Source organism: Glycine max, chromosome 20 (assembly GCF_000004515.6).
Source record: "Glycine max cultivar Williams 82 chromosome 20, Glycine_max_v4.0, whole genome shotgun sequence".
Taxonomy (NCBI): Eukaryota; Viridiplantae; Streptophyta; class Magnoliopsida; order Fabales; family Fabaceae; genus Glycine; species Glycine max.
The window spans coordinates 30,757,795-30,770,986 of NC_038256.2; the positions used below are offsets into that span (position 1 = coordinate 30,757,795).

At 33.6% G+C, this 13,192-nt stretch overlaps 1 protein-coding gene across 2 annotated transcripts; it reads left to right on the forward strand.

Moving 5' to 3' along the window:
• Positions 1–7,695: 7,695 nt before the first annotated feature.
• Positions 7,696–11,750, forward strand: LOC100817177 (nuclear transport factor 2). 2 transcript variants are annotated; one of them, XM_014772922.3, is made up of 9 exons: positions 7,696–7,988; positions 8,096–8,230; positions 8,963–9,269; positions 9,422–9,687; positions 9,787–9,979; positions 10,198–10,319; positions 10,393–10,458; positions 10,613–10,694; positions 11,353–11,750. In XM_014772922.3, exons 1-9 carry the CDS (start codon positions 7,950–7,952, stop codon positions 11,565–11,567), a joined length of 1,425 nt encoding a protein of 474 aa, XP_014628408.1. In that variant the 5' UTR covers positions 7,696–7,949; the 3' UTR covers positions 11,568–11,750. The 2 variants fall into 2 exon arrangements, with proteins under 2 accessions (XP_014628408.1, XP_003555730.1); XM_003555682.5 differs by having other exon boundaries at positions 9,787–9,973.
• Positions 11,751–13,192: the final 1,442 nt, after the last annotated feature.

Below are 13,192 nucleotides of genomic sequence, written 5' to 3' on the forward strand. Positions count from 1 at the left end.
GAAATTTCAGGCCTTGTCACAGTGATGTATTGAAGAGCTCTGACAATGCTTCGATAGTGAGTAGGATCCTGAAGTGAAAAAGAACCATCAACAGTAAGCTTTAAACCAAAAACCATGGGAGTTGGCTGAGATTTAGAGTCTAACAGATTGGTTTTATGAAGTAGATCTCTTATGCATTTTGATTGAGACAATAGAATACCACCATCAGAATAATGCTTAACCTGAATGCCAAGAAAATAATGAAGAGGACCTAAGTCCTTCAAAGAAAACTTGTTGTTAAAATGAGCAATAAGAGAGGTGGTTTTAGAAGAAGAAGAGTTGGTGATAATTATATCATCAACATACACCAACACATAGGTTTTAGAGGTAGGTGTAAATCACATGAAAAGAGAAGTATCACTCTTGGTTGAATTAAATCCCAAGGACCTCAAAGTCAAATTGAGTTTGTGAAACCAAGACTTGGGGGCCTGTTTCAAGCCATAAAGAGCTTTGAGCAATTTGCATACTCTGTGTTTGTTGGATGAAACAAAGCCTGGTGGTTGAGTCATATATACAATTTCTTGAAGGTCTCCATGCAAAAAGGTATTGTTGATATCCACTTGATGAATAGGCCAGAAAAACCACAAGTGACAGAATAGTTCTAATAGTTGTTGGCTTAATCATTGGACTAAAGGTTTCTTTAAAATCAAAGCCCTCTCTTTGATGATACCCTTTTGCTACCAGCCTGGCCTTGTGCCTTTGAAAACTTCCGTCAACATTAAAATTGCTTTTAAACACCCATTTGCAGCCTATAGGCTTACAACCAGGAGGTGGATCCACTAAGGACCATGTATCATTTCGGATAAGTGCATCATGTTCCTCTTTCATAGCTTTGAGCCATTCAGGCTTGGCCATTGCTTCCTTTACAATATGTGGCTCAACAGTGTGATCATAGCTTCCTTCCTTGTAAGAAGCATAAGTTTTCGGTTTAAAGACACCAGCTTTGACTCTGGTTGTCATGGGATGAGTATTTTGAGGAACAAAACCTGCAATTGGAGTTGAAACAGCTACAACAGAAGAATCAGTAGTATCACACTGTAAAGAAACATTAGGTAATAAATAAGTTGTATCATTATCATTTTGGAAATTTTGAGTAGTAAGAGATAAAACGAGTAAAGGATTAGAGAAGGTAGAATTGGAAGAAGGAGGAGAATAGGCAGAAACAAAAGAGTTGCCAAGAAGTTTATAAGGAAAAACTGACTCATGAAAGATGACATGTCGAGAAATGTAGCATTTGCCAGAAGGTGAGAGACATTTATAACCCTTGTGCCGAGAACTATAACCAATGAATAGGCAGATGTGTGACCGAAAGTCAAGTTTGTGTTTATTATAAGGTCGTCATAGGGGATAACAAACACGTCCAAACACTCTTAAGAACTTATAATCTGGATTTTTATGAAACATTTTTTCAAAAGGACTCATATTGTTAAGGGCAGGTGAAGGAAGATAATTGATTATAGTAGTTGTAGTGCTGAATGACTCTCCCCAAAAATTTGAAGGAAGAGAAGCTGAAGCCAACAAAGTGAGACCAATTTATGTCGAATGTCTATGCTTTCTTTTGTAGAAGCAAGTTTCATGATGAATCAAGATTGATTCAAAGAGTTTTGATGATAACAAAGATGATGACAAAAAGCTCAAAAGTTAAGAACACTTCATGATAACAAAGATGATGATCTCAAGAATCAAAGAATGAGTTCATGATTGAATCAAGTACACTTCAAAGATAAAGAGGAAAGTTGAATTCAAGAATCAAGAATCAAGTTTCAAGATTCAAGTTCCAAGAATCAAGATCAAGATTTAAGACTCAAAATTCAAGAATCAAGAGAAGACTCAATCAAGATAAGTATTAAAAAGTTTTTTTCAAAAACTGAGTAGCACATGAATTTTTCTCAAAACCTTTTACCAAAGAGTTTTTACTCTCTGGTAATCGATTACCAGATTATTGTAATCAATTACTAGTAGCAAAATGGTTTTCAAAAAACTTTCAAACTGAATTTACAACGTTCCAATTAATTTCAAAATGCTGTAAGCGATTACAAGTAGTTGGTAATCGATTACCAGTGTGTTTGAACGTTGAAATTCAAATTTAATTGTGAAGAGTCACATCCTTTCACAAAAAAGCTTTGTGTAATCGATTACAATGATTTAGTAATCGATTACCAGTGATAGTTTCTGAACAAAATCAAAAGATGTAACTCTTCCAATAGTTTTCAAGTTTTTCTAAAAGTTATAACTTTTCCAAATAGTTTTTAAGTTTTTCTAAAGGTTATAACTCTTCTAATGGTTCTCTTGATCAGACATGAAGAGTCTATAAAAGCAAGACTTTGATTTGCATTTCAAGTAGTCTTTTCACATTCATTCTTTTGACAACAAACTTTTGCCAATTGATTTATGAATCTCTTTGAACTCCTTCTTCTTCTTCCTTTGCCAAAAACTTTCCAAAAGTTTTCTAGTTTTCTAAACCTTGAAAACTGTGCTATTCATCTTTTTCATTCTCTTCTCCCTTTGTCAAAAAGAATTCGCCAAGGACTAACTGCTTGAATTCTTTTTGTGTCTCTCTTCTCCCTTTTCCAAAAGAACGAAGGACTAACCGCCTGAATTCTTTTGTGTCTCCCTTCTCACTTGTCAAAGAATTCAAAACGATACAGTCTGAGAATTCTTTTGATTTTTCCCTTTCCCATATACAAAATATTTCAAAGGACTAATCGCCTGAGAATTCTTTTGTATCCCCATTCACAAAGTTTCAAAGGTTTAACCGCCTGAGAACTTTGTCTTAACACATTGGAGGGTACATCTTTTATGGTACAAGTAGAGGGTACATCTACTTGGATTGTTGACTGAGAACAAGAAAGGGTACATCTCTTGTGGATCAATTCTAGTGGAGGGTACATCCACTAGGTTGTTCAAAGAGAACAAGGGAGGGTACATCCCTTGTGAATCTTTGCTTGTAAAAGGATTTTTACAAGGTTGAAAAGAAATCTCAAGGACCGCAGGTCGCTTGGGGACTGGATGTAGGCACGAGTTGTTGCCGAACCAGTATAAAATCTCTGGTGTGTTTGTCTCCTTCTTCCCTACTCTTAAAATTTCCACTGTGCACTTTAATTCCCGCTTTTGCTTTTGGTTAAGTTTCTTTTCTATCCTTCATTTACTTAACAACATAGTAAAAGCCTTAGAAGAGTAAATTTTTAATTAGTAAAGGTTTAGGAATAATTAATTCAACCCCCCCTTCTTAATTATTCTGAGGCCACTTGATCCAACATCTTTCAGGTATACAATTTTGTTTTTTTTATGTGTTGTGCAGTCTAATCTCATAATTTTAAGGAGAATTAGAATTGTTAGGGATTGTTAGAGCGTTTACACACATGAGAAACATAGGTTGAAAAATATGTTTAGTCAATCAAATCAAGGTGTAGCTCTTACAATTAGGTGTACTTTTATATGTAATTTAAGTTATCTTTGTTTCATTGTGTATTTTGTTTATAAATATTGGAAGTTAATTGCATAAGATGATTTTTATTTGTTGTCTAATTAAGAATTATAGGGGAAAAACAATTGGTAGAAAACTTTAATAGTGTGTTTGGATGGAGCAATTTAACAGGAGAATTCACTTTTTCAAGGAATTTAAAATGATTCATGATAAAATAGCTTGTTTGGATAGAGTATTTGAAAAGAAATTTAATTTTTAGTATTTTTATGAATCATTTTGGTTGATTAAAACAGTGAGATTTCAAATTCTCTCAAAAAATATAGAATTTGAAATTCTTTTTTCGGAGATGCTCACTCTAACTCACGTTCTTACTCGCGACTCTTTCTCGTTCAACACTCACAACTATGGGTGACCAAAGTTTTTACGACTGATATCGACATAAGTTGTTTTTCACTGACGTTGACCGAGGTTTTTTCAAACAAATTTTTTTTGTATGATGTCAACCAAAGCTATTTTTTGCCGATATTGACAAAGATTTTTTTAGATGATGTTGGTTAGGGTTATTTTCTCATTGATGTCAGTCATGAGAAATTTTTGCTAACGTCGGTCAAGGATTTTTTTAGTCGTTGTCATCTAGATTTTTTCAGTTGATGTTGACCAATGATTTTTTCGGCCGACGTTGGCTAGATTTTTTCTATTGACATCGGTCATGACTAACTTTTGAGTAAACACCTGTTAGGGTTTTTCAGCCGACGCCAGGTAGGTTTTTCCAGCCAACATCAGCCAAAGCTATTTTTTAGCCAATATCGGCTAGGGTTATTTTTTAGCCGATGTTAGCTAGGGTGTTTTGGCTGATGTCAACTAGATTTTCTTAGCTGACGTCGGTTAGGATATTTTTGTTGACATCGACTAGGATTTTCTGGTTGACATCAACCAAAGTTATTTCTTAACCACATTAGCTAGATTTTTTATTTATTAATGTTGGCTAGGATTTTTTCTGCTAACATCCGCTAGGTATTGTTGATTGACATCGGGTATGACTATTTTTAGTCGACATCGACTAGGTTATTCCAGTCGACATCCACTAGAGTTTTTTCGGTCAACATCGATCAGAGCTATTTTTTAATCAACATCAGTCAATGCTATTATATAACCGATGTTGGGTAGGGTTTTTTGTCTGACATTGGTCAGGGCTATTTTTTAGCCAACTTCGACTAGGGATTTTTCGGCCAACGTTGACCAATGATGTTTTTCACCTGACATCAGGTAGGTTCTATTGATCGACATCGACCAAACTATTTTTTAGCCGATATTTGATAGATTTTTTTGTTAACGCCTGCTAGGATAGTTTAGGCTGGCATTAGCTAAAAACAACCTTGGTCAATGTCGTTCAAAAAGACCCTAACCGGTGTCAGCATATCAGAGTTAATTAACTGTGATCACTAGAGCTAATGAATTAAATTGTTATTTTCTGCAAAAGAGCTAGACAGAAAATTAAGAAAATCAAATATAAATAAAAAATACAAAATAAGAGTGATTTGAGTGTGATGAAAGATAATTTTTGGCCAATAGCAGAGTTAATGTATAAATGCATATTTTAATTTTGTTTCAGCTTTAGCCTTGGTTATTTTATATTGATGTGCTTGCATTTTAATATGTTGTAACCTTGGTCTGCTATTCTTTCTTTTTTTTTCCCTGATTTGTATATGGGTTGGGGTACCCATTGTGCCCTTTTTTTAATATAGTATCCGTATTTGCTGATTTAAAAAAAAAAAAAAACGAGTGAAGAAAGAGAAGCTTGCGCATGTTTAATCACCCAATTTAAATTCAAAACAGTAAAAATGATTTGGAAGTATTCACCACCCGTAGTAGCGCGAGACAGACCTCAAATTTTGCAGCAGCTTCTGCAATCGTTTTTGTACCCAAAAAAGTTAAATTCATGTTTCACACTTTTGGTACATCAATGATCAATCAATCAAACATTTTTTTCCTCTTTTTTTTCTTCTTCTTTTAACTAAAAAAAAGACTACCTTTTTTCATCGAAAATAATAGTTGTGTTGTGTCATCCAGAAGGGAAAACAAGAAGTTCCAAAATACTCTCGATTTATTTACTACTAATATTTTATTCATCACATAACGTAAATGTTTATTTATTTACTTAAAGTTTATAATAAATAAATATTTTTAATATATAAAATATATTATAGTAAATTTTTTAATAAAAAGTTTTAATATACAAAAATTATATATATATTTTGATTTATATATAGATATATATTATATTTTAAATTTATAATAAATAATTTAAATTATAATATACATCCTTATTGGTAATTTCATTTTAAAGATATTTAAATTTAATTTAGAATCAAATAAAAGATGATATTTTTTACCTTATTCTTCTCTATATAATAAATTAAGGTTTATATATAAAAATAAATAAATTAATTAAGGTTCAAATTTCTGTTAAAAAACTGTTATTTACTATATGACAAGTCAAGGTTATAATTTCTCTTAAAAATGGTGTTTATAATTAGTTTCCCACTATGTTTCAAAGAGATTTGCCACAAAATACACGTAAAAAAAAATTAACAGTTAAAAATATTAAATTCATAAATAAAATAAAGATATAGAAGTTTTCTTTTTTGGGTTCAGCAAACTTGAAAATCAATAGTTAAACTTGAATAACTCGATATCAAATAATTCATGGGAAATGGTTGATATAGAATTTTTTTATATATAAGTTTAATGACTACAACTTTTAAGATCATTTTATAAAAGTCTTTACCTCATATAATGATTTACCTTTGCATAATAGTGTAAAATTATTTTACACTTTTTTTATAAGATAGGAATAGAAAAAAAAAAAATAAAGAACGACAAACAAAGCTAAGATATCCCAAGGGAGTCACTTAGTAAACTAGCCAAGATGGCAACATGAGGGTGTTCCATCCTTGCTCCAAAACACAAGATGTTGTGTCCAATCTTGCGAGCGAATCTACCACTTTATTGATGTCACGAATGATGCTTGAAAGAGATAGGATCCAACTCCTTTTAACCAACAACTGAATTTCACAAATCTTTGATGCATGGAGGTGCTTTGAAATTATGTCCTCATCCAAGCAAGAAAGGATGTCAATGGCTATAGCATAGTTAGATTCACATCCACAAATTGAAAGCCTTGCTCTCAAGCATACATGAGCCTATATTCCAGAGCCAAAAGTTTAACTAGAAGAGGATCGCCATTACTATAGTGTCATGCAAAACCATCCACCCATCCCCCTAAGGAGTCTCGAATTAGGTCTCCATAACCATAATTATTAAATTAGACTGACCGATTAAATCGATTAGACCAAAAATTAGAGCATCATTGGGTCGAGTTTCTCTTCAAATCATAAATGCACAAGGACACAACATTGAGGTTGGAACATTGTTCCTCACAGGCACTTAGAACGTGTTTACCACTGTACGACCAATGTTGATTAGTAATATGTATACAAATAATAGCATATACCATATTTCAATATATACATTAGTTATATTGGTTTAGTGGTTCAATTAGTAACCCATTGGTTTAACCATTGATCAATCAACCAAGTACCTTGAACAGATCGATGATTGTAATAACATTGTCCATAACCCATTATATGATTCTACAAATTAAAATTTCCATTGATGTTGGATTTAATGATGGGATGGGAAGAGGAGGTTCATCGAGGTTGGTCTTTGGGACTTTCCTTCCTTTTGGCAGGAAGCAACAAAATCCGCAAAGAAGTGATGGACCATATAGACAACATAATCAAGGGATCAAGGTTCATTTCAAAGATACTGTTACACTTTCACTTCCAAACCCACCATATTAGAGCAAGACACCGTGTCAGGTTTAACAAATTTATAAGAGTCAATAATCATTATCTAAGATCATTTGATTATAAAGTCTCATGAAAAAAGATTATTTGATTTTTTATTTATTTAATGTGAGTGGAGTAGATTTATATATTTATATACGATTGTAATGGTTATGAATTATTAATATAAAATAATTTTATATTATTATTATTATTTAATTATAAATAAACGTTGACATGACATTAAGTTAATTAGTTTATAATTTAATTGGATGATAACATAAACGATTCTATGCTGTCACCTGTCAGTGCATAACTTTTTTTGAAAAAAATGTATTTTTTTTTCGGGTTTTATATATGTATTTGAAATTGTTGGAGTGTCCCTCATTGGTGAAAAGGAGCACACATTAATAAGAGCAGAGCATAGTAGCATCTTCATTCATCTCTACAGCACAAAAAAGAAAGAAATCCAACCCGTGAAGAAAGCAAAGCAAATAATAATAATAATAAAAAAACGTTTACCCCCTTTTGTCTGCGCGTGCGTGTGGATCTGGCAAGAAAACAAGGAAGGGAGGGTTCATTGCGGATCTGAATTCGCAGTGTTAGGGCTTTGAAGGGTTTTTCCATTTTCTTCAATGGCCACGCCCTTTCCCATTCCCGTCACCGCAGCTCAGGTTCTTCTTCTTCCTCTCTTCTTGTTCTTCTTCTTTTCTCTGATTCGTATCAGTTCATATCAAAAACTCGAATCACGTGTTTTGAGTGTTTTTTTTTGTTCGTTCAGGTTGGAACGTACTTCGTAGGACAGTACTATCAGGTGCTTCAGAGCCAACCCGAGTTCGTGCACCAGTTTTACTCCGATGCTAGCACCATGCTCCGTATCGACGGCAACGCCAGAGAAACTGCAGCGGCAATGCTTGTAATTTCTGCTGTTTTTGTTGTTCTGTTGTTAACCCCTATTTTTTTGAGGTTTTTGTTATTTTTTGTTTTTGTTTTGGTGTGGTTTGAGAATTGTTAGGTTTTTGTTTCTGTAGTGTGCTGTTGTTGTGTTGAGTGAAACGAGTGATGTGGTCGTTCGCGTCGGGGGCAAATTGGTTTCCAAATACGCATGGGATTTGTGTGGCGGTGTCGTGTAGTGTTTTTTGTGGCGTGACTACGAGAGAGAGAATTTTGTGGTATGCTTTTTGTTAGTGCATTGATGATGAGAAGGGGTGATGTGTCAGAATACAGAGCGGCCTTTTTAAGTTGAAAACTTTCAATGGGAGTGTGGGTGCCCAAATTTAGTGTTCTTGTCTTGATGATTAAGAGCTTGAAAATCCTTAGTATTTTCATTTTTTTCTTGTTTATGTCCATGTTATATAAGTTTGCCTTCTAATGATAAACTAGATATTTGGGAAAACATTTTTATCTTCCTTATCATCTCACTTTTTCTTGGATGATTTTTGTCTATAATGCACTCTTAGCATTCTATTAAAAACTTAATTTGTTAGAGACTTGATAAGCCATTCTCTATGCTGATTTAGATTTCTTACATTTTATTATGTCCTTAATTGTTTGAAGGGACTTGGCCTTATCTGCATTTGTTTATGCATGTACAATTAATAGTATAGCTCTCATTTTCCCTGAACTAAAAATACTTTTCCATGGTCAGCAAATCCATGCACTGATTATGTCACTCAGTTACGCTAGAATTGAAATCAAGACTGCACAGTCTCTAGAATCTTGGAGTGGTGGTGTTCTTGTGATGGTTTCTGGATCTGTGCAAGTTAAGGACTACAGCCGGAGGAGGAAATTTATGCAGACATTCTTCCTTGCTCCCCAAGAGAAAGGCTTTTTTGTGCTCAATGATATTTTTCACTTTGTTGAAGAGGATCCAGTTCACCAACAACAACCAGTCTTGTTACCTCAGAGCAATCTTGATTCAAAATTGAATGCTTCAAGTGCAACCAATAAACCTGGTAAGTTCTTGCACCAGTTGTGTTCTTGTACCTGAAGGTCCTGAATTGAAAACGGGCAAAACTTGCATCAAGTTGTCAAATCAAACAATGATATGTGGAGTTGTGGATATTTTTCTCTACCGCTATTTGATTTATATGGAATTGCTTTACAGTGTCCAACTACCTGCTGGGTGGAGATATCCAAGCTAGGGACTACGTTGCTACAAATGAGGTCAAAGAAAATGGTGTAGTTGATAATTATGGATTTTCAGAGCAAAGAATGCAGCGGGCCCCTGATACTGAGCATATTAGGGAGGATAATACTGTTGAAGAGTCAAATGGTTCACTTCAATCTTCAGTGAATGCAGTGCAAGACCATGTACCTGTTTCTCCTGATGAACCTGCTGGGGAGCCACAAAAGCACACTTATGCTTCCATTGTATGTACTGGCTAGCCTTTTTGTTAATTTCCAAATAATGTTTTCTTTTGGGATTCTGTTATGACATTAGAACTGACAATGTGTTATGGTTGTTGGAAGTTACGGGTTGCTAAAGGACTATCTACGCCAGTAGCGTCTCAGCCTTCTCATAAGAATGTGTCCCCTTCAGAATGGGATCATGCTCCACATAGTAGTAGTCAGCAACAGCAAACGATTGCTTCTGCAAATGCATTTGAAAGGTCTGAAACGGATGCAGTGGAGGAGTTTCCTGCAACAGAAGATGAAGGTTACTGTGTGTACTTGTTGATAATTGATTAATTATTCTGTTCATCCATTTTTTTTAAAATTTTATTTACTTCTATTCTGCTCTTTTTCCTGGCTCATTGCTTGGTAACCTAATAAATTAGTTTTTTTTTTTAAATTTTTTTATAAAGAAGATAGTTATTTGTGTAGTATTTATCATGTATTGTCACTACCACTAATCTTGATTTTTTTTGGGATTGCTTTCAGATGAAATCAAGTCTGTTTATGTGAGAAACTTGTCACCTGCAGTGTCTCCTTCTGAAATTGAAGACGAATTCAAGAATTTTGGTAGAATCAGGCCTGATGGTGTTGTTGTTAGAAGTCGCAAGGTATGTATCACTTTATCTCCAAATACCTGTATTAATTATGATTTTTGAATCTAAACTTTTCAATCTTATCCAGGATGTCGGTGTTTGTTATGCATTTGTTGAATTTGAAGATATGACTGGCGTTCATAATGCAGTCAAGGTTTGTATTTGCTTTTAAATGATTAGTTTGGGATATGCATTACACTCTTGAATTGTGATGTAGTAATGCACCTTGACCCAAAGCTAATACTGAACTTGCTATGTGGTCTCAATTGATGTTTATGTAATATCATGTTTGTTTTTTATGTTTGCAGGCAGGATCTGTTCAAATAGCAGGAAGACAAGTATACATTGAAGAACGAAGACCAAACAGTAACATCCCTTCTCGAGGAGGAAGTATGACCTTTTTTTTTCTCTTGAAATTTCTTCATCATGAATGTCCCTGACTTAATTTGACATATAGATGTGGTAAAACTGTGTACTTTTGCTAATTGAGGTATGAATTGATGGGACTGGTAATGGATTCTCCTGTGACCTGCATTTTTTAGCAAGAGAAATGCTAGTGACAATCTTTCTGGCACTCACCCTTAAAGACTCTCTTTATGATTGGTTAGAATTTATTAGAAATCATCATTTTTGATAGGTTTTGCTTCTTCTTTAATGATTGTCTCCCTTGATTTATATTTAATGGGAAGTGAAACCTACCAAAATTGATGATTTCAATAAACTGTAACCAATCATAGAGAGCAAGAGTCTTTGAGGGAGAGTGCCGTCAATATTTCTCTTTTTAACAAATACAAATTAAGCTATAATAGGCTAAATTTTGTCAAAGGATGGCATTAGGTTACCGTGATTTCTTCTAGTTCTTCAAAATGATCTGTCTTGTACAATTTGCCTAGCAATATTTTACGTACCAATGGTGCTAGAGAGGTGCTTAAAACACTCTTTGTTTTCCCAGAAGTCTCCATGTATTCTTTTCTATATAATTCAACATTTTTAAGCTACATTTTTTCTGGTTGTTTCATTGTACTCGTTTTCACTGTATTATCATCAGGACGGGGTAGAGGCAGAGGTAGCTATCAGTCAGATGCACCAAGAGGGCGTTTCAATTCAAGGAACTTTGGCAGGGGAAATGGCCAAGATGGCGGTGATAGGGATTATAACAAATCGAAAGGAAATGGTTTCTATCGACCAAGTCCCCACCAAGAGAGGGGACATTCAGGGCATCATCAAGTACCGAGAAATGGGCAGAATCTTGCTGAGTCCTGAGTCAACAAAAAACATAAGCCAGAGAATCCAATTTTGGGTCCAGATATTTCAACTCTAAATAGTCAACTTCAGTAGATTAGACCAAATATTGATATTTTTCATGTCCTAAATTAAGTTGTTCAGGGAATATGGATGGGATGTTTTCGTTCTTGATAAATTTTATTCAACGGGCTTCTTGTTTCATTTGTTTACATGAATTTAATGTTTAGCCGAAAATGTGTTTAAAACACTTGACATTTATTTATTCCCAATTGAAATTTAAAATCTAGTTGTTTAGCTAATGGTTCTTTGAAATTAGTCGCTTTAACGGTATTGGTGGATCAATTTTTCTTGTTAATGTCTGGTTTTTTGCATTGCCTTTCGGCTAACACTGTTATTGATCATAGATGGAAATAATCTGTGATCAGCCAGTTTAACTAGAAAATTAGTGAATCAGGTAGGTCATCGGCGTGGACAATTTGGGAAACTGGTGAAATGAAAGCTAATCGAAGTCTATTAAAAAATATTTTCATTGTTCTATTATAGGAAATATATATATATATATATATATATATATATATATATATATATATATATATATAATTTTTTGTTTAATACATGATTTTTTTATATTAATTTAAAATTTCCTATATTGAATTTCTTTTCTTTTCTTTTATTTTTTTTCATTAAGATTGGGTACTTAATAGGAAGAATCAAATTTAGCATCACGTATATAGATGACCTAACTAACATCAAGCGTTTTAAGTTCATAGCTAAAATTACGTATGACTTAATTTATACTATTATTAGAATAATTTATAATTCGGGTTTACTAATAGAGGTTTCGAAGAAAAATAACTTTTATCCCAGAATCTATGAAACCAAACGTGCAGTTATTCTAGAAAAATAATTTATAATTTGTCTCCTAATGAGTCCATATTAAACCATTATCAAAATAAGCATTAAGATATAATATTACTATATTAGGACTAGAAGTTACATACGTATTGGTGAAGAAAATTTCACTACCATTATTTCATTTATTCGTGAAGTTAATTTCAGCTTAAACAGTCGTCATTTTCGCCATCTCTGCAAGCTAATTATGGAGCTCTAATTACTAAATCCATAGCTGTACCCAATGATGTTTACTATATATGTCGCAATTACACAGCTAAACCCAAACTAAGTCGGGGTAAGTTGCCACATTTTAAAATAAGTAGGCATGCTTTGTAATGACACAGGTGCAAGTCTTGCAAGATAGCTTTACTAACAAACTAATCCTGATATAGACTGAAATGATTAAAACAAAATTTTCCTTATCATCACCCCTAAACAAGGACCAAATTAAGGGTCTAAATTTTTTGAACACCCCTTTGATTTGTTGTTGTCGTTAATGCAACAATATTATTCTCCCTTCTTCAGCACATCTCTTATTTCCCTTTCCTTACGCAGCCCACTCACAATTTCCTTTCTTTCCAAACATTTAAGCAAAAGAGAGCTTGTAATAAAATTGAGCACAAATACTTTCATTTCCATTAAACTATTGTTCTCGTTGCAAACATTATCACTAGCTCGAACAAACCTTGCATTTTCAATTTTGGTAATCTTGTTGGTGCAATTTCATTGTCCTTGCTAGAAGCGGTATC